The sequence below is a fragment of the Centroberyx affinis genome, unplaced genomic scaffold (genome assembly GCF_046629955.1).
Source record: "Centroberyx affinis isolate AG114_WGS23_722 - 3 ecotype Tasmania unplaced genomic scaffold, CSIRO-AGI_Caff_v1 ptg001768l_1, whole genome shotgun sequence".
Taxonomy (NCBI): Eukaryota; Metazoa; Chordata; class Actinopteri; order Beryciformes; family Berycidae; genus Centroberyx; species Centroberyx affinis.
Genome location: NW_027280163.1, coordinates 197,006 through 223,231, shown reverse-complemented (window position 1 = coordinate 223,231; position 26,226 = coordinate 197,006). Strand labels below are relative to the sequence as shown.

The following is a 26,226-nucleotide window of genomic DNA, read 5'->3' as shown; positions in this document are numbered from 1 at the left end:
TATTATAATACTTAATATTTCCATGTTAATGGATGGGCAGAGTCATTCAGAGGTGGACTGTATTTAATATTTCTATGTAAAGGTGGGTAATATTTCACATTTTCATACGGAGGGACAGAGTTATTCTGAGGTGGATAATATTCAATATGTCCATGCTGAGGGATGGACTCAGTTATTCCGAGGTGGATAATATTTAATGTTCCATGCTGAAGAATGGACAGAGTAATTCTGACGTGGACAAAAATTACTATTACTATTACTATTACTATCGTATTTCCATGCAGCAGTGGATAATATTTACTATTTGCATGCAGAGGGCTGGACTGGGTTGTTTTGTTGCATTCCTGCAGAGGGTTTGACCTTTGACCTGGTTGTTGCATTCCAGAGAGGCTTGTCCTGCAGCAGCACCACAGCCAGCCTGCATTCACACACTACTCCCATGCTGAAGAGAAACGATGTGTGCTGGACTAGTTTAGACAAGGCGCTGGACACAGAGTAACGGAGATTAACGGAGACTAGCAGAGACTAGCGCATCGTCCACAACAGAGGGAACAGCTTGTTTAGAGGCTAGTTAGTTAGTTAGCCATTTTGCTAAGCAGCTAAGCCGCCGCCGTATTGAGGTTGCTTTGTAGACAGACAGCAGGCTAGCAGCAGACACCAGCGCAGAGGAAATGAAGGACAAACAAAAGAGAAAGAAGGAGCGGACCTGGGCTGAGGCAGCTCGCATGGTAAATTGCTCATTTTGAACATATAATTTATGTATGGATTAATGTGAAGTGACGGCTCCAGATGCCTTGTTGTGTTCGAACATTCTCCTCACGACAACAACCTGGGCTTTGCTAAGATACCAGCTATTAGCAGTGCTAGGCTAGCTAGCAGGAGGCTGTGTTTGACTTAGATTTAATAGCGAAGGAACATTTTACATTTGCAGTGTGCCTTTCTGGCTGCTGATATGATGAGGAGCTAGGTAACGCTAGCTGCTAACGTAAGCTAACTGGCTAACATCTGCTCTTCCGTTTTGAGCCCTTTGTTTGCTAGGCAGCAAGCTAGCTAACCTAACGCTAATTACCATTTGAGCAACCCGACCAACGTAAAGCCCTGCTACTAAACGGTTAAACAGTTTGTTTGAATGAAAATGAACTGGTTAGTAAGAGGGAATCAAACCAGTTAACGTTAAACTCTTAATGTTGTTGACCATAGCACAGTAGCTAGGCTAGCTAGGCTAATAACTAAAAGTAACTGAAGCATTCGCTAGCATTGAATGGGCTAAACTGGGATGGAAAATATAAATAAAACCTCTTCTATATCTCTGCTCTGCCGAATATCAATCGATGAACTAGATTAATGCATTGGAAAGCACTGAATATAAAATTACTGAGATAGCTAAACGTTTGCGAGCTAGCAACCAATTATGTCCAGGCCAGGATTTTGATTGCTAACCTTTTTATTATTTTGTGTAAAACTTACATTAACTTGCGTTAGATTGTAAAGGTCGACTGAAGAAATGTAGCATCAAGTAATGCACATGGTCTGGTCTGTGTACAACTGTAGTCAGCTGTGGTTTTCCATAGTGTTTTCATTCTCAATGGGAGAGCATTGGGTTCACTACTTACTGTGTTTTGATTGGTTAGATAGCTCTGTTTTCTACAAATATAGTTTAATAAGAGCCGTCTATAGCTATCAGTCACTATACAAAAAAAGTATTTTTGCACCAGTGTCCTGGATTGAGTTTCTTTCGTTCTGTTTTATGTTTACACCAATCCAGAGTGAAGGGTTCTTTTCCCTTGGTAGTCATGAATTAACCGCCCCTTCCTATTCTATTTTTGGTGAAACCACACATGTAATTTCATTCAGATGACCTGAGCTTAGTTTTGATTCTGTATATATTTTGTTTTCTTCAAATATATATATGGGCACATTTGACTTGAACGCGTCAAAGACCCCTGCCACCCAAACCTCTTAAATATGGCTGTGAAAATAACTGAAATGCACAGGGATTCAGTTGAGGGTGTGGCTGGGTTCTTGTGCCAAACCCTTTTTTAACAGGACCCGGCATATCGGTGTCAGACAGCATCCATGCATTGCAGTGCCACAAAGCCATGCGCCACTTTCAAGTTGACTGGGAATGCACACGCCTGTGTATTTATAAATCAAGCCCACATGTCACTGCAGAGCTGTGGTGAGGATGTGGGGGTTTATGAGAGTCTAACACAGTTCGAAACGTCCAGAACTACCAGCTAACCCCGGTCGGATCCCGTAAGCTTCTGAAGCCTAAACCAGTCTGCTAGTTTGTAGTTTCACTGACATGTTTAAAGGTACAATTAGTAAGGTTTTTCTTGCCCCATAGCATCAAATGACCATAATATATATATAGAACCACTATCCTTTCTGGCCCGCACTATGTTTTGGAACAAAAACTCCCCACCCATTGGAGTTTCAAGACACTCCTAATGCCCACAGGCCACCGTAAGCTGTGCTAGAGGCCTGTCAATGTTGTTGTAATTCCTGCTGGTCACCGATAGACCGCATTGAGTCATTGATTACTTAATGCCCCTTTTTTAAAATGCATTTTGTACTGTACAACGGAGTAATTGTTTGATTCACGAAGGCACAGAAGAATTCAAGTAACAATGTCACTGAAACTGGAAGACCGACTGCAGGGTTTTCTTGTCATTTTATTTTTTGTTTTTCCCCTTTTGTAGGAAGATGTTACATGCTGAGCTGAAACTTGCCATGTAATAATTCATCATAAATGTTGTTTTGTTCTCCGTCTTTCTTTGTGCTCTGCGGAGACTGCTTTCCAAACAACAGCATCAGTGATTTGGGATCAAACCTCTGCTGCTCTTTGGAGAGAAGAGGATCAGTACATAGGCTCAGCACTGAAAGAGAGAGAAGTTTACTATGTGAAAGAGTGTCTTGGCTTCAGAAGGTTTACTTGTGATGTCTATAGAAAATAAGGACAAAAGTCAACAGCGTATTTCTTATAGTTTTGTCCTTGCTATTTTTGTGTTGTTAGGTTGTTTGTCAGAGCTTCTATCCACCATGTGCTGGCCCTGCTCTCAGCCTGGTTTTACAGTAGCTTTCTGCCATATCACTGTCATTATAATTACTGGTTGTGGTGTTCTGGGCACATTTTAGCTCTGAGTAGGGATGCATGTTGCAGTGAATAATTTTCCACATTCATTCAGGTTAACGAACAAGGCATGATTATTTTAGAAAATGTCTTTTTATGCCCCTGAAAACCAATGGATATTTTCTTTAGACTTCATTCAAGGAATTATCTAAGCATTTGACTGACACCATGAACGTATTAGAGCAGAATGGTGGCCAGAATCTAAAGGCACAAAATGGAAATAAGGCCTATGTAGACTCTATGTTATATTTAAATTCTAGTTATGGCTTGGCAAATCTAATCTTCAGCACTGTGCTCTCACCTCTCCAATGAATATATGAAACAACAAAGACCAACTATAACTGTTGTAATTTGATGTAGCCTCATAACAAAATAGAATGATTTTTTTTTTTTCTGCCAAATAACCTGAACATTAAGGGCTGGTTTCACAGACAGGGATTAAGCCTAGTCCTAGACTAAAGACAAAATGGCATGGAGATAGGCCTATCCATTGAAAAAGTCCTTTGTCTAGGACCAGGCTTAATCCCTGTCCGCGAAACCAGCCCTATAGCAAAAAAGCAACACAAACAACTGCTCCACTTCTCCCATTCAGATGCCACGTGTCGCCCTAGAAATGCAACTGTGACTAAACCAGCATAATAACTTTACAATATCTGCCAGAGAGGAAATATAAACCGGACTAATAAAATGAAGGATGTCAGACTGACAGCATTGCTAATGATGGATGAAGTAAATTAAATAAGGGCTTCCAGTTGCACACATCAGGTAGATAAATGTTTTAGGACTTTTATTAAGATCATTGTAACACTAAATGCTTTCATTTTATGATTTGTCATGGTACTCATACTGGTGGCACCTCATGTCTTTTCCTGTAATAACCTCAGCACAGTCATGTCAAATCTTAGTTTCATTTTTCACAGTGTGGTGATTCCCCAATAAGGGAAGACTGGGGATTGCCCTGCCAAAGATGTAGAAGTTCCCCAAGCTGTATAGCCTACAGCTCCCAGGGCTTAAAGACCTCCGGCCAGGTGCCTGATTTCCGGCATATGGAAGTTTTAGATTCACAAACTATTTTCAACAAAAAAACTCACTCCACGTGGGTTTTTGTTTTTGATGCGTTTTATCCAATCATATTCAGCAAAGCAAAGCAATATTTTACAGTTACCAATGGAATGCGAGCAAGTTTTTTTTATCAGCAAGCTACTTTCTATCACAATGTAGCACCGATTTCGTAGTGTAGCACAGTTTAATCTCATTCTCACAACTCAAATTAATTTTTCACATGTGGCCCTAATCCTCTTCCGTAGATATCTGACCACACCGGGAGCGATAGTTACAGCTGCCGCTCCAGCAGCGATGACAGACCTGAACATGATCTGTCTTTCACAATTTACAATCGTCATTCAGCATCAAAATGTGGCATTGCTTTGGCTGTTCTCTACAGAGCTCCCCAGGGGTCACCTGGTAAGAAAACAATATGTAAATCCATACGGGCACCGATTGGTAAACTGCGCACGGCTCCATGCGCACGGAATAGTAAACCGTACGCAAACCGTGCCCTCGAATTAGTAATCAGTGCGCACAGAGTCCTAAACCATGCCTGCGGATTAGTAGACCGTGCACACGGATTTGTAATATGTACATTGATAACGTCAAACAGGGACACCACAGCGGCCCACAGAGTTGCATATACAATGAACATGCTTTTTCTACAAGCATGGTTTATAGGGAGTAAATAGGTTTCCTATTGTCACCAAAACACACATCGGATCATAAATTAGAGCTACTGATGTGATTAATCAATGGTTATGCTTCACATATGGTCTAGGTGCCTAATGCCTATTACAGCTTGTATGCCAAGCTGTGTGTAATGGCTCTGGCTCACTGTATATAGGCCTAAAAAAAAAATCTGTGCGCATGGTTTACTAATCCGTGGGCACGGTTTAGGAGTAAATTGTTAGAAAACCGTGCCCACTGATTTCCGCATCATTTTTTTTGGTACCAGGTGACCCCTGGGGGCTCCATAGTTATCCTTATTGCACTAGGTTTATAGGTTAATAATGCTGTGTGTTGAATATTCATTCATTCAGCACAGAAATGGGTCAATTGTTTTTGTTGTTCTTGTTATTCGACTAGTTTTATAGAGAAATAAAGAAGTAAATGGTGCGATGGTACAGTGTGCTGACTACCCCCCCCCCCCCACCCCAACCCAGCCCCATCAATCAGGAACATTTCAGGCTCAGAATGTTTTTTGCTTTAAGCCCTGAGCTCCTTCGTTTGAGCAGATGAAATATATAGTACTTTCCATGGAAAATAATGGTGGAGGTGAGCTATGCTGCCATGGCACAGTTCAAGTTCAGTTTAGCTTAATCAACTTGATTACCCAGTGAAGAGATGGGAGTTCTGATGTCAGATTAGGGAAGAGGGAGTGGGTTAGGTTTACGTCACTGGCACACTTAATCCATAATACATTTTACATGTATTTTATAATACATGTTTCAGCAAACTGTGTTCCACTCAAAACATATTGAGGTAAGAAACATATTTATCCTGCTTGAAATTTCCATTTGACAAAGGCTAGACTGGACCTGTTCAGCAGCAATGTTTAGGTTCGCTGTGGCATTCAGATGATGCTTCACTGGTATTAAGGGCCTTATGTGAGCCAACGAAACATTCCCCACACCAGTACACCACCACCAGCAGCCTGTACTGTTGACACCAGGCAGGATGGGTCCGTGGATTCATGCTTTTAACTTGCCATCAGCAGGTCACAACAGCAACCAGGATTCATTGGTCCAGGCAAAGTTTTTCCACCCCTGAATCATCCACTGTAGCTTCATCTTGTTATTAGCTGACAGGAGTGGAAGTCAGCGTGGTCTTCTGCTGCTGTAGTCCATTCACTTCATAATGACACCATTCTCTGTAATCTCTACACACTGCAGTGCCAAAATCGCAGGAGGCACCAGATATCAGACCATGTTCAAAGTGGCCTAAATCAGCGTCTTGCTCACTCACACATACCTGCTTGCCTTAAGGCGTGGTCACATTAGCATGAACCTACCGGAATTTGTTTTGCTTCCCATTGATATCAATTGAAAACCACGCAAAGGATGATTAAAAACAAATGCTTCCGGTTGCGCAGCTGACTAATAGAAACACTGTGTTTGGCTGTGTTGCCCTCCTGAGGAAAAAATCCAACATGGAGGAATCCATAATATGATATCATATAAATTGTACATTCATGGTTTTCCTCTTGTAATGTACAGTTAACGTTAGCTTGCAAACCAAATAGCATAGAATTGGAGTCGATTGATAGCTAGTTAGCTACTTAACCAGCTACTAAACTATGAATAAAGATGATGCGAGGTTGTTCACAAAGTGTAATTTATTGTAGAAACCATCTAACGGTCTCCTCTGCCACAAGTTTGAAATACCCCGTACTAGAGTGATGCCAAGCATAACATCACATCCTTTTTCGCCGCAATGAGTGAAGAGAAATCATAGAGCGAATTCAGATGTCCCCGCCCCTTTAGCCTATGAGTGAGCCACTCTTGAGTCTAGATTTACTCACTGTTTTGTCTTATATTCAGTGATCTTGTTTTTTGTTTGTTTTTTTGTACAAGTATATAATTCAGAGGTCAGTGTTAAGCTGTATGGTAAAGACAATGTGGATGTTTTACAGGTTTTGGAGAACTTCTCCGATGCCCCAATGACTCCCAAGCAAATCCTCCATGTCATCCAGACCAAGGGGCTCAAGGAAATGAGGTCAGATGAGCACACACACACACACACACACACACACACACACACACACACACACACACACACACACATATACTCTTTCAGTGTGTTCCAAAAGTGTTGGCTGCTGTCTAGGCGATTACTGACTGATTACTTTCCAGCCTGCTACTTTTTAAACAGCAATTATTATCATAATACAATGCAGGCAATTTCCTGAACCTGGTTGCCGTATCGATGTTAGGAGTCTTATAGTCGCCATCAGACAGACCTACTGTATCTCCATAGTATGTTTTACTTAGTTTAATTGCTATTCCAATGCATGAGAAAGGCGCTTGACGCTTGTTGCATCACCTACAACCTGACAGAGCCTACTACTGTAAAAAAAAAAACAGTGAAATTTTAACTTCTACAGTAAGTTCCGCACTGCTCACACGTGTTTATAACCGCGTGTGCTAGTTATTAGCTGCCGGAGATGTGTAAAACTGCCCACATTTGGATATAAGGATATAAACACCAGTACAATGCCACTCAGTGACACTGGCCTTCATTCATCCATCTATCGTACAATAATTGCATATTCATTTTCCTTGCCACATTTAAGTTTTGAAATCTAATATTCAATTCTTATTGTGGATTGTTTTCAGTAAAAGTATAAATTAAGCATACATTAATGTAGGCTACATTTATAACTCTGGTCCTCTGTGATAGAGGGTTTGATCCACACATTGTAGTTTACTGCATGTTGTATTTATCTAATAACTTCAGTCAGTTACTGAATTTGATATCAGTAATGGATCACTGCTGAACTGAACACACAGCACACACAATAGAACTCGATCATGAATCACTGTGATTTCATTGAGGTTTTTCTTATTTCCTCCTATATCCGATGCTGGACTGCTGGACACACTGCTGATCTGAACAGGAGGTAAGTTGGGAGACTTTGGGGCTTTGCTGTGTAAACTTAAAAGATACATTTCTGACTACGTCTCTCCTGTGACTAAACCTCTCACATTCTTTCATATGCACTCTGCATCGACACTAGGGCTGCATGATTATGGCAAAAATGATGATCCCAATTATTTAGCCAAATACTGTCATCACGATTATTTATCTTGGTGTCAGGAAACAAAATAATTTTACTACACTTTTGCACCCTAAACGATAATTCCGGTTATGTTCAAACTGGCCCTTATTTTCCAAGTTTCCGATCGATTTCTGATCAAAATTTTGTAACTTAAACTGCAATGAGACTGCCTACATCTTTTTTTGTTTTTTTATTACCTGAAACTTGAGTATATTGTGGTAGAACATATGTTATTTTAACCAGTTATTTTAACCTACTAGTTCGCAAGTAGAAAGTTAAAGTTCTCTGATGCCACCTTTCACGTCATATTGGATTTCCCCTAAATACAAACTGCCAACTGGAAAAAAAAGTCCACATCAATCTCCTAGTGGCAATTACAAGTGGCTGGCTTTCTGACTCCTGCTTGTGTACTGTGAGCCTGTGCCCAATCAGATAAGCTGTAACTGAACTCTGAATGTGTGTGTGTGTGTGTGTGTATGCGCAGTGGTACAGCTCCTCTAGCCTGCCTGGTCACCATGCTGCACTCCCAGGTGAGGGGAGACCGAGTCAAGAACAGCATCTTCTTCAAGCTGCCGGGACGCATGAGCCTCTTCACTCTCAAGGTACACCACCTCCACCAACAAGCTGCTAATAATCTCCATTATTTTGCATTGTGATCATGATGCTTAATCACCATTATTGGTCTCAGTGACTTTGGGAACAAAAGTAGGGAAACTGGCTGGTCAGTGTTCCTGAATGAGAGGATGAGATGCATCACACGTTCATCCTACTGGATGTAGTGATGATTCTTGAGGTGATTCAATAGATTGGTTAGTTTTTACTTTGAGGTGCAGCTAAGGATAAGTCCATTTTCTCACGGTTGACTATTTAGTACGTGGTTTAAATACATATTCAAATTTTTGGTGCGAGATTATGGACAAAAAGCATCACTTCCATTACTTTATGTTGTCAATGAGGGCAGAGATTGTATCAGTTGAAATGTTGTCATGCTAGTTTGGTTAGCTCAGTCTTCCTGGCTGGTAGAAATAGCTGGATGGAGCCAAGTTACCTTCCCACTGAACCAGATTGTCTGCCACTTTCTTGAAGCTTGTATGGCTTTTATAAATATATAGCTACTAGTGAAAGCAGTTAGTGGAGGATTCTATACTATAGCTCTTGCTCAGCAGTTTGAACACTATGTAGTTAGTTAACTATAAAATTAGTTTAATGACGTAGCTCAATATTTACAAAAATGTAAATGCCCAAATTACAAACGTTGACCCCTGCAAGTGAATGTTCAAATATTATGTTTTCATGACCCTTTTGACACCATGTGGTTGGTATCCAAAATATTTTCTAATGACAGACAGTGGCCGTGGAGGTCTGGTGATTGGTCGTTTTTACCTCGGGACCCCAGGAATTTGATCCCATCCAGAATGTCAGTGATTTTCTGTGGTTACCCTGGTAAAGATTCTGGCTTAAATCACCTATAGTATTTTGAGTTAACTCTGACGTCCTAGAGTAATTTTGTCATGTCTGGATTGACATCTGGTGATTCACGCAAGTACTGACTTGCTAACCTGGCATCTAGTATACAAGGGTCATATAACCAGTGGCAGGGTGGAGCAACATCACTCATCAAAAGATATGGAGCAACTTGAAGAGAGCTTCGCCTGTTGCTGTACTGTGGGTGAAGCTGTGTGGCGTGTCCCTGGATGACCACGTTCCCCAGTAAATTATTTTACTGTCCAGATGACTGAGTGAAATTACTGATGTGGTTGGGTAAGATCAAATTTCCAACCTCCACTGGTAGTGCTAATGCCATTCCAAGAGGGCTAATGATCCTTTTTTAGCAACTAAAACAATTTCTCGCTCTCACTTGGATGATGGATCTCCCTGTCATCACTGGGTTTATCCATTTTACGCAACATTTGGGCCCGCTAATCATTCAGTTCTGTTTTAAGTTCAAGTGCTAGGCCACTTGTTTGTCCTAATAGCAGCATGCAGCTCTGCTGTGTTTTTCTGGAGTCATGTGGAATAGTCGATAGAAACAGAGACCAATAAGCTGTGTGCTGTGATGGCTGTGATCGGTAGCAGCGCTTACTGTGAATAGCAGAGCAACATTAATGGGAACATTTGATTTGGTAGTGCACCAGCCTTATAAATGAGATGAAATTATGTACTTATTGTTGTATTCTACTATTTTTAACGGTGGAAAGCTAACTTGAGGTATGAGCATGATTTTTTTTTAACATATATATCTATATGATCTGTACACCAATTTGTAGTTCATAATTGCTGACAGGTGGCATTACTTCTTCTGAAGTTTGTCACAGAATGCGGAATAAAATAATGTTTGCCAGAGTTTGTATGTAGTATGAATTGAAATACTATTTTGAATACTTAAATGTAAGGGTGGATTTATGAATGACCACAAAGTCATGAATTGGTAGAAAATGAAAACTGTTAACTCCCCTCAACCTCAACATTGCATTGCTATGTAACATACTGGTAGACAGATCTCAAAAGATGTGACCGGTAGGTATGAAGGCTTAATCCCGTTTAGTTGGAGGAAGCAGAGCAAGTCGCAAACATTTGGCGTGCAACACACCACAGAGTTGACAGAGAGAGCACTGATGTTTCCTCAGATGATCTCTAACCGCTCACTCTATGCTGTGTCCCCCTGCAGAAGAACGCCCTCCAGTGGACCAAGACTTCGGCAGAGTCGGAGACGGCAACAGACCCGGCTGGTAGCGCCGTCCCACCGGCCTCCAGCAGCACCTCCCCAGGCCCGGGCCCGGCCCTCGCCCCAACTGAGGCCACCGAGCAGGAGAGCTGTGACTCCACCGAGACCACCGCTGCCGCCAGTGGAGACAACGATGGTAACACCACAACACACACCAGTTAGACCCATTTTGATCACATTTAGTGATCGCATCTGGGATGATTTAGTTGCTGTTGATGTAGTATTGAATTTTCATTTTTGGGTGAACTATTCCTTTAAATCTTCGTAAACAATGACCTCAAATTAACAAGTCATTTGGTTGGGGGTTCCTGGTCCCCACTTTGTCAGCTACAGGATTGGGGGACAATGGATTTGCTGATAGTGTTGCTGGCAGGCTGAAGTCAGTATCATGTCCTCCCATCAGGACATGAAGCACAGGTCAAAAGAACAAAATGGGATGTTTTTTTTAAGAGGTCAAGTTTAAAACCCCTCTAAATTGCCCTGATGGCAGTATTATGCCTGGATGTTCATATGAGAGGACACAGGATGAATGATGTCTCTTCAACTAGGACAGTGTGCTAAACCAGTGATTCTCTCCCGCTCTCTCTTTTTCTCTCTCCCTGGTGTATATATATTTCTGACTATGGATGTTAGTTGCCATGGTTACATGTGCACATGACACAGGCAGCCGTGGCCTAGATCAGAGATGTTTTATGTACAGTCACGGTTTTTAATTGTGTGTGCTTGTGTGTACCACTGAGCCTGCTTTGGGGCATGGTGTGATAACGGTGCCATAAATGCACATTGAACTAAATCACTGTTGATAGAATCCAAAATACCAAAAACTGTTGTTTTATTATCACTAGCTCCTTTGCTAACAGATCAATGGCACCAATGTAACATGGCTCAATGTCAGTTTATTGATTACATGGACAATATTTCAGGGTTAGAACTAGGGCTGGGCGATATGGACCAAAAATCATATCTCAGTATTCTTAGGCTGAATGGCGATACACGATATATATCTCTGTATTTTCTACGAAGTGGGCTAAATGTTCAGTTGGAAGTAGGGCTTGGCGATATAGACAAAATCAAATATCACAATATTTTTGACCAAATACCTCGATATCGATATTGCGACAATATTGTAGGGATGACTATTGGTGCTTTTACAAAATATTTACACAATGAGATTTTTGATAAATAATCATCAGTAGTGTGGATGTAATGACTAAGTGGGTAAAGGCAAATAATAGAAGAGCTAGAACAGTCTGGTAAGTTCAGAAAATGACATCACTTTACTGTAATGCAGCCTTTAAAACCAGGAAAAGACAACACTTATGCCATATTACGATAACCAAAATGTACGACGATATCTAGTCTCATATCACGATATCGATATAATGTCGATATGTTGCCCAGCCCTAGTTAGGACCCAATGTGGGTTGCAGGAGCATGGATCTCCACTTGGTATCAACAGAGTGAATTTGTAAATCACATCTTTTTTTCCCCGCTGTAGCCTCGGTGGATGAGAGCTCGTCCAGTGCTTCCTGCTCCACAGAGCTCCAGGCCCCCCCCAGCCAGCCCCAGACCCGCCTCAGCAGGGCAGCAGGACAACAGGGACGCACCGACACGCAGACCCAACACACCCAACATGCTCAGCACGCCCAAACCAGACTGAGCCGCTCCAGACAGGTACGGCCCACCTGACATCGCCTGACATCCTCTATCCAGTGGGCTCTGAGACATGATGACAAATTGGTGAAGCGCAGACTGATTGGACTAAACTTTTTACATACTAGTTATAGAAATCCAGAAAATCATGCTTCAAATGACTACAAATAATCATATATACTGACAACCATGCTGGTTGAGAGCATTTGAGAGCATGGTAATTGTGCAAAATACAGTTTCAGTTTTCCCTCTTCAAAAATACTATTACTTTTGGGATAAAAGAAATCTGAAACTAACTGTGTTGTGATAAATCAATTGTAATTTCAGTTTTGATGTTTGCCATGGCATGGTTTTTGAATTGTCAAAATTTTTGGTATCGCATTATCATCTCCCAAAGGAGTATCACAACTCGTAAAGACTTATTGAACGCTGGAGGAATTAAGTCTTTTGTTACCTGCGTTTATATTTTTGGAAAAAAAACAGTAAGAGCGCTTAGTGGGTTATGTAGTCAGTTAGTTGGTTACATAACTCAAGTTTAGTGCAGTGAAATTAGTCATGTCTCCCGAACTTAATTCGTAACATCCATTTTGATGTCTGTGCTGTGTCCACCTGCTGTCCGTCCCACTCTCTGTGCTGCTGCAGTCGGGGAGGCAGAGGAAGAAAGCGGTGATGATGCCTCGCGTCGTCCTCACTCCTCTCAAAGTGAATGGAGAGCACGTCCCTTCAGGTAAGAAACACGCTCAGTCTGTCACTTCCTTTGTTTCCTTGGAATGTGAGAGTCCAGAGGATAAGGACAATATGCGTTCTTGTGCATTCTCATGTCCTCCGTGATATGTTTGACGTAATATCTAACGGCCGAAGTACGATTCCAAACTAAAAGAACGCTGAGGATGAAGGACGGATAAAGATCCCAGAAGTTCATGGGAATGATGGGAAGCCCCAAGATTCTTCGCGAGAACAACATATCATATCCAAACAACATTGTTGTCAATAACAAAGACACGGTTGAAGCAGCTGTGTATCTTAATTGATGGTGTGACGTCAAGCACACAGCCCAGCTCAAACTGTAAGGACCTTTCTCTATTCTCACATTCTTGAGAAGTTTGTTCTTTCCAAGACAACTTGGATAGAACATTCTCCACAAGGACACACTATCAACTTGGCATTCTTGTATTTGGTAATCAGCTAAAGTCACAGTCTCTTTTTTCCACCCAGCGCTCCATACACTAAATGCATCACAATTTTATTTTTTCCATTTCAGAATCAATTCTGTAAATCTTGATATTAATACTTGTAAACCCTGTTGTTTTAAAGAAGAGGTTTTTCACTTTTATAAAGACCCCGCTCCTGAAGGTGGCACTCTAAATCGCTTCACTGTGGCTTCAAAAACTGTGTGCCCCACTTGACCAAACTACCTTTGTCAATAATGAAAATGGCTGCCATTAGGCAGCACCAGCTAATATCAAGGCAGATTTTTGGGCACATTTCAGATTCAGAATCAGCAGGACAAGATTGTGTCCAGTCCCAGCTATATATACGTATATCACCATACCGTACATACACTGTATGGCAGCAGTCCATATAAACCAGTAGATTGGGAGATTAATATAGCAGATTAAAATCGCAACAGTGAAGATTTAGTTAAAATTTTCAAATATTTTTACTTTATTTTATTCATTATATACTGCTCAGCGAACCAATACAAAATGACTTTTACCACACCATCATGACATTTCATAGCGTCCACTTAGATGAGTGAAGTGTTACTTCTGGCTCCCCTGGCTGAGTTTGAAGAATACCATGCCATAGTACAAAGCAGCGACATGAACTCAATAAAAGTAACATTAACTGTGCTTTGACATTCTGTGCTAAAATACTGTGGTAACCAGGCCTTAAATATAATCATTTTCGGGGTAAGGCTGTTTCACCTTAAAAGTTACCAATGTTTTGTAGGGCATTAAGGCCACCTGCTGGGGCACTAAGGCCATTTACTAAATTGAGGAGAACCACTCGGAAGAAGTTTAACAACTAAATATACATAGTTTATCTTTTCTATATCCTATATGAAAAACATGAACAGTATGAAAATATAAGAAAATATATAGCATTTGACTATACATTTAGGATTTATATGTATAAAATGAAAATTAAGCATTGGATTAGTCATATACATTCATTACAAGAATGTATCATGAAAACAATCATAAGCTGTTCAAAGTGAAATAACCTTGAATAATTTCAACATCTTATTTCATTCACAGTTTCAGAAAAGGAAAATGTCTCTTCACAGTCTAATCTGATCCATCACTTGAGAATGGACAACATATATCTGGAGCCATGACTTGGTAAATCACGCAACGTAACTGTTCGCTAATCGTCAACATCAAACGTTTGGTGACTCCTACTAACATTAGTCTTATTTACAGAAAAACTATGTACAGAAAAAACAATAGAATTGGGAAGCTTTGATATCATGATCAGTAAGAGTTAGTCCTGTCAGGAAAAATATAGAATTTGATCAATTCAGTGAGTGTGTTTGCTTACTTAATACCTTCAGAATTTCACCAGTCATTAGTCAACTAAAGATAGCCAACTAAATCAAAGGTGGTCGTGGTCCATTTGAACATATTAGTCTAGTTGTCCGTTGTTGTGATTGGCCGTATTCTCCTTCTTTTTTGCTGCATCTCGATCATATGAAAACATTGTAGCTATGACACCAGCTAATGAAAATCCAGCCGAACATCAACAAATCAAAGACGTTTGGGTTCCAGCATTGGTGGGAAAAAGGATGACAAACACACACTCACTCAAAAAGGGCACTCCTGCCACACCGGCCTCAGGGCTTGCCAAAATTTATAAGTCATCTCGTCAGACAGAGGGGCGCTGACGGCCATGGCTGCATGACCGGCGTGAAATTTATGCCCTGGTGGAAACACAACAAATTCACACACACACCTGACAAGACACCAGTGAGATGTTAAATCTGACAGAACTGAGTCTGTTAAGTTGTCTGTGGGTTTCAGTTCAGAGTCAGTAAAAACCATTTTGTACATTTTTTGCTGAGTGATATGTGCTCTGTGTTTGACTTTGTATTGGATTAATGCATTAGTATTGTGAAAGTATTAGAGCACATTTGTTTCCAAAAGTCTGTATTGGCAGAGATGGAAGATCTTTCTCCCATTGGTTAAACCTGCAATAACCGATATCAGACCTTATAACTAATGCTGAAACTAATGTGTGCTATGTGAAGATTTCATTGAGAAGTAATGATATAAACCAGTATCCACACATGCGGGCCAGTTGTGTTGCTGTTTTCACCTCTTTTCTAAAGCTTGTTGTCAAATTCCGCTCCGGAACGAAGCTCCTCCCGGTCCATTCAGTAGCTTTTCATTTTTTAAAAGCTAGCTAGGCTCCTCCCTTGCTGTGTAAAAGCGGCCTCACCCCCTCCCATTCCTGAAGATCTTCTCATAATGGCATAATCGATGAAGCGAGCGAGTAAACTTACCTACCTCTTCACTTGTCATTGTGGGACATTGTGTGTACGTGTAGCTTAGCTATTAGCGTTTATGCACACTGCTTGGCAATGTTTGTCCTTGACAGGCCTCCGTAGGGCAGTGACGTTGCTGTGTGTTATTTACAAATGTGTTGCAGTTTTCTAGCAGTCAGAAATTTAGCTTTTTGCAGCTTTAATGGAGAGACAGTGGTGGTGTCTATTGTTGATAAAAGTTTGTATAGTTTTAAGAGTCTTTTGAGTTTGATATTGTTGTTAATATTTCTAGAAGTGGAGGTTGCTGAAAGGAGTGTTGTGCAAATTGATACTGTATTTTTGGATTAATTGAAGCAATTAGTTGTTTTCGAAGATGTGATGTAGGTGCGTGATGCCTTTTTGTTTCTCTCTAAATTGAAAAATTAATCAAAACCTGAACCCCCAAACACGCTAACACACCATCAACAGTAGATTCTCTCAAACACATACAAACACACACACACGCATACATATACACCAACATAAGACACGCACACATACACCGTCCACTACATTCTCATACAACCTGCACATCATGCAGTAGCTTTCCTGAGCCCACTCACACACCCACAACGCACTTAATAACACTGACACACACACTCCGGGAACATACATATCATCATCAACTTTTGTGCTTTCATTTTCTGTTTTCTTTTAATATTATTACTTTGGACGTATCACTGAATGAATTCCCCAGCCAATACAAAACAATCTGAGCCATTAGCCTAAACCATATCATAAACCTATACCAGTGGTATCTAAACGTGTGCCATGGACAGCCAAGAATCTGCTTTTCCACCAGTTGATTTCACTGATTAGCACACCTTTAAGCAGGAAGGGAGCAACTAATCAATGGAATCACTTGGTGATGCCCCCTCAGCATCACCATCACTCATTTTTTAAGGTCTGTGGGCAAGGGAACCATCTCTCTACCCGTTCGTGTGTGTGTGCCTTTGCTGCTTATGGCCCCCACCAGTAAACCCAGCATCCACCAGCGCCCTTCCAGCCAGTCTCCAGTGTTTGACTGGCCCCCGCTATGTGATACTCTTGCTTTTATCCACAATGAACTTGCAGCTAGCTTTAGCATCAGGCTGAGTTAAAGGTCTTGGTTTTTGTTCTTGCAGGGCCCATGAAGAGGAGCCGAGGAGGGGTGGATGTTGACTTTGAAACACCAGGCTCCATCCTGGTCAACACCAACATCAGGGCCCTCATCAACGTGAGGACCTTCTCCGCCTTCCCTGCACACTCTCAACAGCAGCTGCTGCAGCTGCTCCCCGAGGTCGACCGGCAGGTACGTTGGCATACGCAGCATTAGAAACTGAAAGGACAACACCAGTGTTTTGGACATCTGGGTCCTATGTAATTGTTTCAGGAGTCAACACCTGAGACCGTTGCTCTGCATCCTCTTCCATTGTTGAGATATTTGGTATTGGCTATTTTGTTCTGATTCCTCACTGCTATAGGGTTGCACTGTATCTGAGCATGTATCTAAAAGGTTCATCCGTAATTGCAGCACGCCACTTTCTGTTGAAATGCTCTGACCCCACTACTGGCTCTTTTTAATACGTTTAAAGGTATTATTTACTTGGGAATTTAAAACCTGTTGTCTGAGCATTTGATACAAGGACAGATAGTCTGTGACGGCCAAACATGAGACTTTCATGTGTTTTGCAGCTGTAAAAGATTGATAAACATCAGATTGAATCAGACCTGTATTATGATGGCTGAGAAAGTTCTTCTTGCCATTGAGAAAACTTTCAATGTTTTTCCCAGCTATATATACGTATATCACCATACCGTACATACACTGTATGGCAGCAGTCCATATAAACCAATAGATTGGGAGATTAATATAGCAGATTAAAATAAATAATAGTTAAATAAGTTTTATGAACAAAAGTATGTTTTTGTACATAAGTATTATGTACAAATAAGGGCAGAATAAGTACATAAGTATTATGTACAAAAACATACTAAACTATGACCCCCAAGTAAAATGTGTACACATCTGTGAAATATATGAACTCTGCCCTTATTGGAAACCCAAATCCTTCTAATTTCAAATGGGAACATGTGTTTTGCTGCCATTTGTCTATTCTGTCCTGTTTTTCATTTATGTGGTGTCCTGATCATTTCCTTTCTCCCTGCAGATCGGACCTGATGGTATGGCCAGACTCAGTAGCTCAGCCCTCAACAATGAGTTCTTCACCCACGCCTCCCAGAGCTGGAAAGAGAGGCTTGCCGAGGGTGAGTGATTTGGATCTATACTTATTTTACGTATTACTAGCTATTCACTTTATCAAAACTCCAGATGGAGGATGCATATGTACAGAAAAAGTGACAGTGTGGAAGGTACATGTACATCATTGTCTGTTATCGGAACATATTTACTGATGGAGGTAGCATATGCTGAGAAAGGTGTCCAGAATATGTACCGACAGGTATGCAGAGAACGTACAGAAATGTATACAGATCAGAAACTGCAACCGGATGTATAGAGTGGTCTTGAGCACAGGAATGCAAAAAAAGACTGACAAGACTGAAACACAAATCTGCATGTTTTTGAGTGCGTATTTCCTTTAGTAGTGTAGTCATTAAATCTTTGCCATGTGTTTGACCTATTCAGGTGAGTTTACCCATGAGATGCAGGTGCGTTTCCGGCAGGAAATGGAGAAAGAGAAGAAGGTAGAGGCATGGAAGGAGAAGTTTTTCGAAGAGTACCATGGCCAAAAGTAAGAGAGCATGCATTTCATTAAAGTCATACTTGAGGTGGAGAGTTTGGAGATAAATATAACGTTAACAACATGAAGTAGTTGACTTAAAATCAGTGTTAGCTAACGTTATAGATAGGTACACTACTGGTGTCAGCACGGCTTATGGTCCCGTCAATGTAGTTGCTGTAGCCTGACCTTGAGTATGACATAAATCTATTTTGGCCACTGTGTGAATACAGCGAATAGCCGTTGATTTTCAGCGTTTACTCAAAGAGCTGATTCTTTGTTGCTGTACCTGTAGGTCTGGCCTGACGCGAGAGGAGTCCCTGAAGCTGACCATGAGCGAAGCCACTGATGTGGCAGCGAGTGTGCTGGACAGCGATGTGGCAGTGGTGGCAGCCGGCACTCCCAAGAGGCGCAGCGTGGGTCGACGGAGGAGAGACGGCAGGATGAGGAGACGCACCCGGGCCGACCTTCGTCGCAGAGCACGCCGGACCCTCTGCAAGGCCACCCCTCCGGCCCTGCAGTCCCCAGAAGCGGCGGAGGCCAGCGCTTCACTGGACACCTCGGCGGTCTCCATGGGCTCTCCCATGTCCGACAACACGGTGGTCCAAGCTGAAGTGGTGCTGCAGGCTGAGTCTGGCCTGGAGCTCCCTGCCGAAGGTGCCTCCTTGGAGCCGGAGCCCTCCCCTGCTGCGGAGCCGGCCACTGTGCCGGCGCCCACTCCCACTCCCACTCCCACGCCCACGCCCACGCCCACGCCCACCCCCAGTCCCAGCCCCAGCCCGGCCTCCACCAGCGCCAACGAGGAGCCAGAAGTCACGGCCCGCCTGCTCCCCGAGGAGGCCGCACCCGTACTTGCTTCCACCTCCTCACCTTCCTCCTCCTCCTCTTCATCTTCCTCGGCCTCCTCCCCGGCCTCCTCCCCCTCCTCGCCTTCCGACAGACAGGGAGCCTTCGCCGCGGGCCTCGACTCCTCTTCATCCTCCTCCTCGGCGTCCTCCAGCGCCGCCGCCGCCGCCGATCCCTTGGATGACACCGCCTCCGTGGTCACCTCCATCACCGGGGGCACGGCCACCAGCAGCCGCGAGAGCAGCCCCTCTGCCAGCCCAGCCGCCACCCCCGTGCCCGCCGCCCAGCCCAAGGAGCAGAAGAGGAGGCCAGATGAGGCCCAGGCCTTCTCCAGCTTCCCCGAAAAGAGGCCGCGGCTTGACGACCGTCAGTCCTTTCGTACCACAATCGACGGTGTCCGTTCGGAGAAGCCGCAGCCGACAGCAGAAGAGCCCAAGGTCCCGCCTATCCGGGTACGAGTCCACCCCAATAAGTCTTGGAGGTTCTGGGTTGTGGTTGCATTTAGCCAGCCACTGTGCAGTTGAATTAATTTCATATTACCATTTTTAACAAAATTACCTCCAGTGAGAGATATCAAGCTATAACAGTAAGAACTATAGTCCAGCCTATATTTTTTCGGTCAACATACATTCCAAGTCAAGGAAGAGGGAAAGTGAATTTCTGTGGAGTAGGTTATGGGGGGTAGGCCTAAGTTGCTATAGTTTATTAGCTGACTCAGGTTCTTATTGTTACACTGTAAAGATGACACTCAAGATGAACCTATTGCATTATTTCCATACACAAGATCTGTCCCTCTGATTTGATTTATGTCGGTAGTGAAATAACAGCCGGCATTCAGATATGATTTTGACTTGCTGTCCTTCTGTCCCTGTCCCAGATTCAACTGTCCAGAATCAAACCGCCCTGGGTCAAAGGGCCCCCCACCTACCAGATCTGCCCCCGGATCGTGCCCCCCGGCGAGGGCTCGCGGCGGTCGGGCACGGGGGGCGCGCGCACCTTGGCGGACATCAAAGCCCGCGCCCAGCAGGCCCGGGCCCAGCGCGAGGCCGCTGCTGCTGTTGCAGCCTCTGGCGACGGGCCGGGGCCGGGCGGGGTCGGGCTGCGGCCTGCTGCTGGGCTACCGGATCGCAGCAGTGGACGACGAGCGCGAGAACATCCAGGACCCGTCGAGCCCGGAGGAGGAGGAGGAGGAGGAGGAGGAGGAGGAGGTGGAAGAAGGGGAGGTGGTGGGATGGAGGAGCAGGGATCGTCTGCAGGCGCTCATTCGTCTGGAGCACAACTACAGCTTTCCAATGTAGAGCCTACACCCCAGCCCTCCCCTTCCCTGTCCACTACCTCAACCTCCCTGTCATCAGAGCCCCCACAGACCCCGACCCCTACACCCACCCCAACCCCACCTCGAGAGGAAGCAGCTGGGGAGTCTATGGCTGGAGAGGAAGCGGCAGCGACAGCAGCCCAGGTCCAAAGCTCCTCCAATGGGCTGTCAGACAAGACGGCTGCCTCGCCGGCTCTGGAGCCTGACACTATATCTGAGTCTGTGGCTGCCCAACATGCAAGGCAAAGCCAGGTGCCTGACCCTGCTAGCGCCGCCTCAGAGAGGGCAGAGCAGCATTGTCAAAGTCCCCCCCTGGTCCCAACCTCCATCCCAGATTCTCTTCCCAGGTTTGGGGCCCAGGGCGTAGACGTTATCCAGACGCTGGCCAGCGCTTCTCAGTCGAGGGAGCGAGAACAAGGGAAGGGACCCGGACCAGGAGGCGTTATCCAGCACGGTTCCCACCATGTTGGCCACCAGGAGGCGCCCTCTCCCTCAGCTATAGAGAGACAGCAGACCGGTGCCTCCTCTCCTCCACACATGGCCTCCTCAGTCAGAGAGAAAGAAGATGAAGCCGGCGGCCACAGTGACTCTACCGAGACGGCTTCCGACTGTGAGAACGAGAGCCAGGAGGATGACCAGCATCACCCTGACCAGAATTGGCGACACCGCCTGAGCTCCCAGAGAAACGGCCAGCCGGTTATTTGCAACCCCACTCCTCAGAACCAGCAGCCGGTCATCCAGGCCCACGTGTCCAACCGCCACGGTCAGACCGTCATCCAGCCCTGCTTCCCCAACGGCCTGGCTCACTCGCAGCCCGGCCGCCCACATCCCCACGACCCCCAGCCTCTCTCCACAGCCCACCCACAAGGCCTCAGGGGCCACGCTAACGTTCTGGCCAAAATGGAGCCCGGAGACGACTCTAGAGCCTCCAGCCAGAGCCTTGCAGAAGAGGAGTGTCGTGGGGGCTTGAAGCCCTCTGCCACGCCCCCCACTGCTGCCGCAGCCTCCAGGAGGCTGGCCAGCTCAGCCAGGCCGGTGTCCAGCGTGGAAGCTAACAACCCTCTGGTCACCCAGCTGCTGCAGGGCAGTCTGCCCCTGGAGAAGGTCCTTCCTCCCCACTCCGCCAACAGGCTGGAGATCAGCCGCCTGCCGGGGCCCCAGTCCAGGGCTCCGGCGGCCAGGACCCCGGGGCCCCACGGCAGGCCTGAGCTCTCAGCCCAGTCTCCCAGCCCAGACCTTGCCCTGGCCTCTCAGAGCCACAGCAAGTCTCCAGCCAGCCGCGGGGTCTCCTGTCTGATGGAGGCCCCCGCCATGCCGCAGTTTCAGTCCCAGCAGGCCCCGGGGGCCGTGCCGGTCATCACCTCCCTACCGCCCTCCTCATCCTCTTCCTCCTCTTCCTCCTCCAGACGCACCTCAGACCACAGCTCCCAGATCATGGTGGCTGTTGAGTCTGTGGTTATCAAAGAGTCTCCGGGTCCTCAGCCCTCACAGGGGGCCACTCCAGACGGGCCCCAGCCGGCCAACCGGACCACGCTGAATGGCCCCTCGCCTTCCCACGCCGACCCCTGCCCTTCGGAGGTGGTGCCCACTATTAAGATCAACTGGCGGCCCCCCCACCCCCACCAACAGCAGCCGTCTCCCGCGCCCACCGTCAAGAATGAGGTCAACGCCCGGCCCTCATGCCAGGCTCTTGCCAAATCCTCCCCCATGACACCAATGAGTGTTACCAAAAAGGAGCCCGGGAACTCTATGGACGGCTACCTGAGCGGAGGGGCGATGGAGGGACTGCTCAATATGGAGATGACTTTAGCCAGGATGGCCAAGAAAGAGCACGGCAAAGCTCCCTACTCCTCCGGCTCTCCCTCCTCCTCGTCCCCCTCGCCCTCCTCCTCCGCCTCCTCTCTTCCCTTCCAGCTGTACGGGAAGCTGCCCAAGCAGGGCGGAGGCGGAGTCAGCTACACGGCCAACGTGTCGGTGATGGACGGCGGGGGTTTCTCGCGGAGCCTGGCCGACGGCGTGCTCCAGCTGCGCCCCCGCCTGGCCTCCAGCCAGACCGCCCTCAGCATCCAGGCCTTCGCAGACAGCACCGCCGAGGAGGTGGCGCTCAAGTGCTCGTGCCGCCTCAAAGCCATGATCATGTGCCAAGGCTGCGGTGCCTTCTGCCATGACGACTGCATCGGGCCCTCCAAACTGTGCGTGTCCTGTCTAGTGGTCAGATAGTGTGTTGAAATCCCCCCTAGGCTGTAGAACTACAACCTGTACAGTATTAGGCAGCAGGACTGGCGGGGCTCCGGAGTGTACAGAAGCCTTGGTTAGCTAGAGCAGACGGGAGGCGCCTGACAGGCAAAGTTTTGCCTTGTATAATAAAATTGGTCTGTATTTTTTGTTGTTGCAGATTTTCAGATTTTTTTAAGCTGTACTGATGTTATGTTATTATTGTTATTATTATTATTATTGTGAATTTGGGGCATGATTGATTGTAAATTGTGCCTTTTCTTTTGTTTTCTCTCCTCAAAAACATTTACCTCATCTTTATCTTGATCCACCTGTCATCATTTGAGTCTGAAAATGGTGGCCATCATTGTTTTGGTCCCTCTTCTGCTCAGCAAGGAGGGACGTATTGTTCTTGTCTCTTTGCGCAAAGAAATATTTTTTTAACCATTAAAATGAGTAAATTACATCGTTTCCTTGGTTTGTGTTTTGGGTCATTTCATTTTCCTCCTAAAGTAAAGTCTGTACTCTGCAGTTAAGCACAGTATTATGAACAAATAAAGTGATAATTGAGCAATGATTTTTTTTTTTTTTTTTCACCCAGGAATGAGATTGTTTTTTCTCTTTGGATATGCTAGTATACACCGCTTTATACACCCAGCGTAGATATTTGAAATTTGAAAGATATTTCTGATTAGCTTAGTCTTTCCTTTTTTTTCAAGCTCAGCAACATTCTCTGTTGCACCCCAGTAAGTTCAATTTATTTCTTCCCTCAACTAAGATGCCTTTTATGAACTGAAGTGGAGCTCAAACTGCTCTAACGATCTTATACCTGTGTATGTCTGCCAGTTTTCTTCTTCAGATTAAGAGTACGCTGGCTTTCCTTCCATTCATTGACTATATTAGCCCAACACCCATTTTTTCCCAACAAACATGGTTCATATCACAGGTGGTAAATCTAGCTTTTACATCAAGAAGGAATTCAACATCCAAAAGTAGAAAGTATTTGTAAAACACTGGGACACCTCAACATAGGAAAATATTGTACCTCAACACAGTGGTGTCAAGTTTACAATACTACTCAACAAAGCCAAAGAGCAGTAACTGGTTGAGTAGTCCAACTGAAAAAAATGACTTCAGTTCATCTCTTTTTATGTCCTACCCTAACAAATATACTGTTTGTACAAGTGAATATTAGTATATAATTTAATGGCATTGATGGTCATTTTTGTTGATATGAAACGCTAAACACACAAAAGATCTGTCTTTGGAGGGCCGATCCATCATGTCAGTCAAACTACAGCGTTGTGTTGGGTAGGATGCCACATGGAGATATGCAGAATGGTTGGAAACCTAGGCTGTACCCACTTAACCATATTTTTCCACAGTTTACTTAAAGTGTTTGGTAAGTCTTTGATCATAATTCCCACAGTCCTCCTTGCATTCAAAAAGAACTACTGGCTGTCATCACCAGCAGACGAGTGATTTGTCATCAAAAGTGCAACTCCCCTTCTTGGAGGAAGACAAACTTGCTTCTGTGTATCAGTGGATGCTGAATCCCAAAGATTGTAGCCTGGCTAGCTACAACTTACCTGCTTTTTGCATAAATAAATTGGTGAAGAATTTAACAAGTCAACAGCAAACATGTTCCCACAAATGACGCAGTCACCCATTTGGCTAAAAAGTAAATGAAAAAGCCTTATGGGGAAAATGGTTTTCAAAAAACTCAAAATGCTGGAAAATCCAACATGGTGTAGGTTACACTGATGGTTTTGGAGGCAAATTTATTGAGCAAATTTTATGTCATCCCAACTTGCGGTGTGGGAAATATGACCTAATCTTTTTAATTTTGACCTGTAATTGTAGCACCCATCTTTGGCTAATTAGTGTAATTTTGAACACACTGGACCACAGTGGGGAGATCAAGGGGTGAAAACTCCTTGGCTTAAAGCCAATGCTGAAGTCCTGAACTGAAAGCTGATCAAGGCCAACCTAGGTAGGAATACAAAATCAACAATTTTTTCTTCAATAAATTATATTCACAATAGCTAATTTAATTTTCTTTGTTTTTCCTACCCCCATATGATGATTTTTCTGTATCTATTCAGCCAGAAGGGAGACTTCACTCCTTTGTAACTCTTCTCTTCTTTACTGAACAGTACAATAAAAAGTAGCAGTTGTATTATTGTGAATATTTAAGTTAAAATCTAAACCCACACATTTTCACCACAATTTTAATGTCCCATAATCCTCTTTGTATGCAAATAAGTTTAAATAATCACACAATGGGAGAATACTCTTCTGGGTTCTTCATCTCTTAGTTTGCATGGACTGCTGCCATACAGTGATGTATGGTGTTATATATAGCTAAATATTTTTATGATGGTAAAACAACACGTACTCTGACATTTTATACTAAATCACCTTGTATGTATTTAATATGCTGTAAACTATGTTTGGTAACGTTACTGTATTCTCCTTAGAAGAGGTGAAGGCAGCTGATCAACTGAAGATCACATGCAAATAAAATGATCATTTATCAGATTTGTATGTATTGGTGGGACTGGACACAACGGGCTGCATGACCAAATTAGGCAATATGGGCTGGTTTTTCTTGGCGGTTCCACCTTCTCATTCATTCTACAGCCAAACTCAAACACAATGGGTGAGATGCATCATTCCCCCAAGTTTCATCATGATCTGTGTTGTCTGAGATATTATGTGTGATAAGATAATCAAGGGGATATGGGACTTTGTTAATCCTGTCTATATGTAGTGAGAGCTGGGTTCACATTCTTCATATTAAGTCAAGCTCATTCAAGGTGGGCACTGGACTCCGACAAGGATGCAGGTTGTCCCCCCTCCTGTTTGCTAAATTCATGGACAGGAGATCAGGGTGCTGGATATCCTGGACTCTCCAGGACAGTTGTGTCCAGTTAGGTGGAATTACATCGCTGTTTGCAGATGATGTCGTCCTTCTGGCGTCTGTGCCATGATTTCTGATGTGCATTGCAACAGTTTGGGATGAGGACCAGCACCTCCAAATGTGAGACTGTGGTTCTCTCCTGGAAAAAGGGATCTTAGACTTAGTCACTACTTATGGTATAGTTACCTAAACCTCAGTTCTAGTCAATACTGCTTGGTTGGTTGATAGTCCAGCCTTTGCTTTGGTTCTTCTTATCTTTGCAAGTTCAGTTCTAATGAATTACCGGCTGTCCTGTGCTCATTTGTCCAGTTTGGACAAATGTTGCACCAGCATGCTAGTTGAT

The 26,226-nt window shown here is 44.2% G+C and overlaps 1 protein-coding gene across 2 annotated transcripts; it reads left to right on the top strand.

The window, feature by feature from the left end:
• Window positions 1-453: 453 nt before the first annotated feature.
• On the top strand, window positions 454-23,418 carry asxl1 (ASXL transcriptional regulator 1). Of its 2 annotated transcripts, XM_071529120.1 has the most exons (14): window positions 454-728; window positions 6,816-6,898; window positions 7,800-7,802; window positions 8,446-8,563; window positions 10,630-10,822; window positions 12,185-12,229; window positions 12,332-12,360; window positions 12,982-13,066; window positions 16,990-17,156; window positions 18,016-18,112; window positions 18,492-18,597; window positions 18,881-19,279; window positions 19,352-19,883; window positions 20,309-23,418. In XM_071529120.1, exons 1-14 carry the CDS (start codon window positions 672-674, stop codon window positions 22,964-22,966), a joined length of 4,572 nt encoding a protein of 1,523 aa, XP_071385221.1. In that variant the 5' UTR covers window positions 454-671; the 3' UTR covers window positions 22,967-23,418. The 2 variants fall into 2 exon arrangements, with proteins under 2 accessions (XP_071385221.1, XP_071385220.1); XM_071529119.1 differs by having other exon boundaries at window positions 12,185-12,360; window positions 18,881-19,883.
• Window positions 23,419-26,226: the final 2,808 nt, after the last annotated feature.